Source organism: Sinocyclocheilus anshuiensis, unplaced genomic scaffold, assembly GCF_001515605.1.
Source record: "Sinocyclocheilus anshuiensis isolate Anshui unplaced genomic scaffold, SAMN03320099.WGS_v1.1 scaffold282, whole genome shotgun sequence".
In the NCBI taxonomy this organism is placed as follows: domain Eukaryota; kingdom Metazoa; phylum Chordata; class Actinopteri; order Cypriniformes; family Cyprinidae; genus Sinocyclocheilus; species Sinocyclocheilus anshuiensis.
The window spans coordinates 804,733-806,084 of NW_015544154.1; the positions used below are offsets into that span (position 1 = coordinate 804,733).

The 1,352-nt window shown below is 37.1% G+C and overlaps 1 protein-coding gene across 1 annotated transcript in view; it reads left to right on the forward strand.

Moving 5' to 3' along the window:
* The window catches only part of iqgap1 (IQ motif containing GTPase activating protein 1), a 67,811-nt gene extending 66,480 nt beyond the window's left edge, over positions 1-1,331 (forward strand). The window contains exon 36 of the mRNA XM_016495173.1: positions 680-1,331. Within this exon, the coding sequence (XP_016350659.1) occupies positions 680-793 (114 nt within the window). The 3' untranslated portion in view covers positions 794-1,331. The remainder of the gene's footprint in view (positions 1-679) is intronic.
* Positions 1,332-1,352: the final 21 nt, after the last annotated feature.

Below are 1,352 nucleotides of genomic sequence, written 5' to 3' on the forward strand. Positions count from 1 at the left end.
ATCGGTCCGAGATCGCCTGAACGAGGTGGTCTCGGCTCGATTGAAAACGAACTCTGGAGCAGTTCGGTTGTAGTGAGAAGGCAATCCGATCTAACGGACCAATGAACCAGGCTATATCACAATGGTAATGGGTAATTACGTAAGTTCCGTGAAAAGCATTAGCTTTGTTGTTTTGCTAATACTTCGAAATGAATCTGTGAATGTCTGTGGGTGAGCACGTCTTCGCCATTCAAAATAAAAAAGCGTACTTTTTCATTTTATAATGCCGTCTTATTGCTCTTCTTCCTAGTAGGTGCATTTTAAAAATATTTTCCCGATGAATCCTGGACTCCTGCCCAAAATGATAATATAAGGACAGCTATCAAAAAAAAAAAAGCTGTTGTCGTTCCATCCTAATGGGTGACAGCTAAGTGGAATCCCAGAAAATAAACCGTGAAACTTTGACCAATGAGACAACAGTTTACTCGCGCGTGACTTGTATTAACAAATTTGGTCCGTTTAGAAACTTTGCCGTGTGAAAGCGAACCGCACCAAGAATATAAAGCAACATTATAATAATTTGAATCCCTGTTTCGGAACAAAGCAATCGATCTACAGGTGTAGTCTCTGTATCTCATGTAGTCAGAAGGATTTTTTTTTTAAAGAACTATATGTAATCTTTGATTGTGTTTAATAACAGGACCTGCTCCAGTTGCAGTACGAGGGGGTGGCAGTAATGAAGCTGTTCGATCGAGCTACTGTAAATGTTAACCTCCTCATTTTCCTGCTCAACAAAAAGTTCTACGGCAAATAGAAACTCAGAGGGACTTGACAGACTGTTTGATTCAAAGTGAAGCCCAGACCACATTCATCTTTAAAGTTTAAATGTCTTTCCTGCACTGCTCTGAGTGTGCCTTTCTTGAAGGATAAATTCCTTGAATGTACATTATCAAACTTGTCGTAGACCACCAACCTGTATCTTCAGGATATTTAACGGTTGGCTGTTTTCTGTTTTTATTGAGATGTAAGTGTCCAAAAGAGTATCAATAGTAGTTTGCTTTGATTTTTTTGCAAACTGTGCTTGCATGAGCTTTGAATACTGTATATGTTATATGAAAAATGAACATTTTTATTACCTAATCTATCCTTAGGGAGAAACAATTTGAAAATTGTTTCTAAGTATCCTTATCGTCTAGGAGAGTGATGAGTGTTATAGCCACATTCCTCCAAATGTTACCAAAATATATTTATCAGAGTAATATTTGTTTCTTTATTTGTAAAAACCTGAATAGGTATACTTCATTGGCTAGTCGAAAAATGAGTTGCTGGAAAATACTTTTTTTTTTTTTTTTTTTTTGCACCTCCATGGCTGA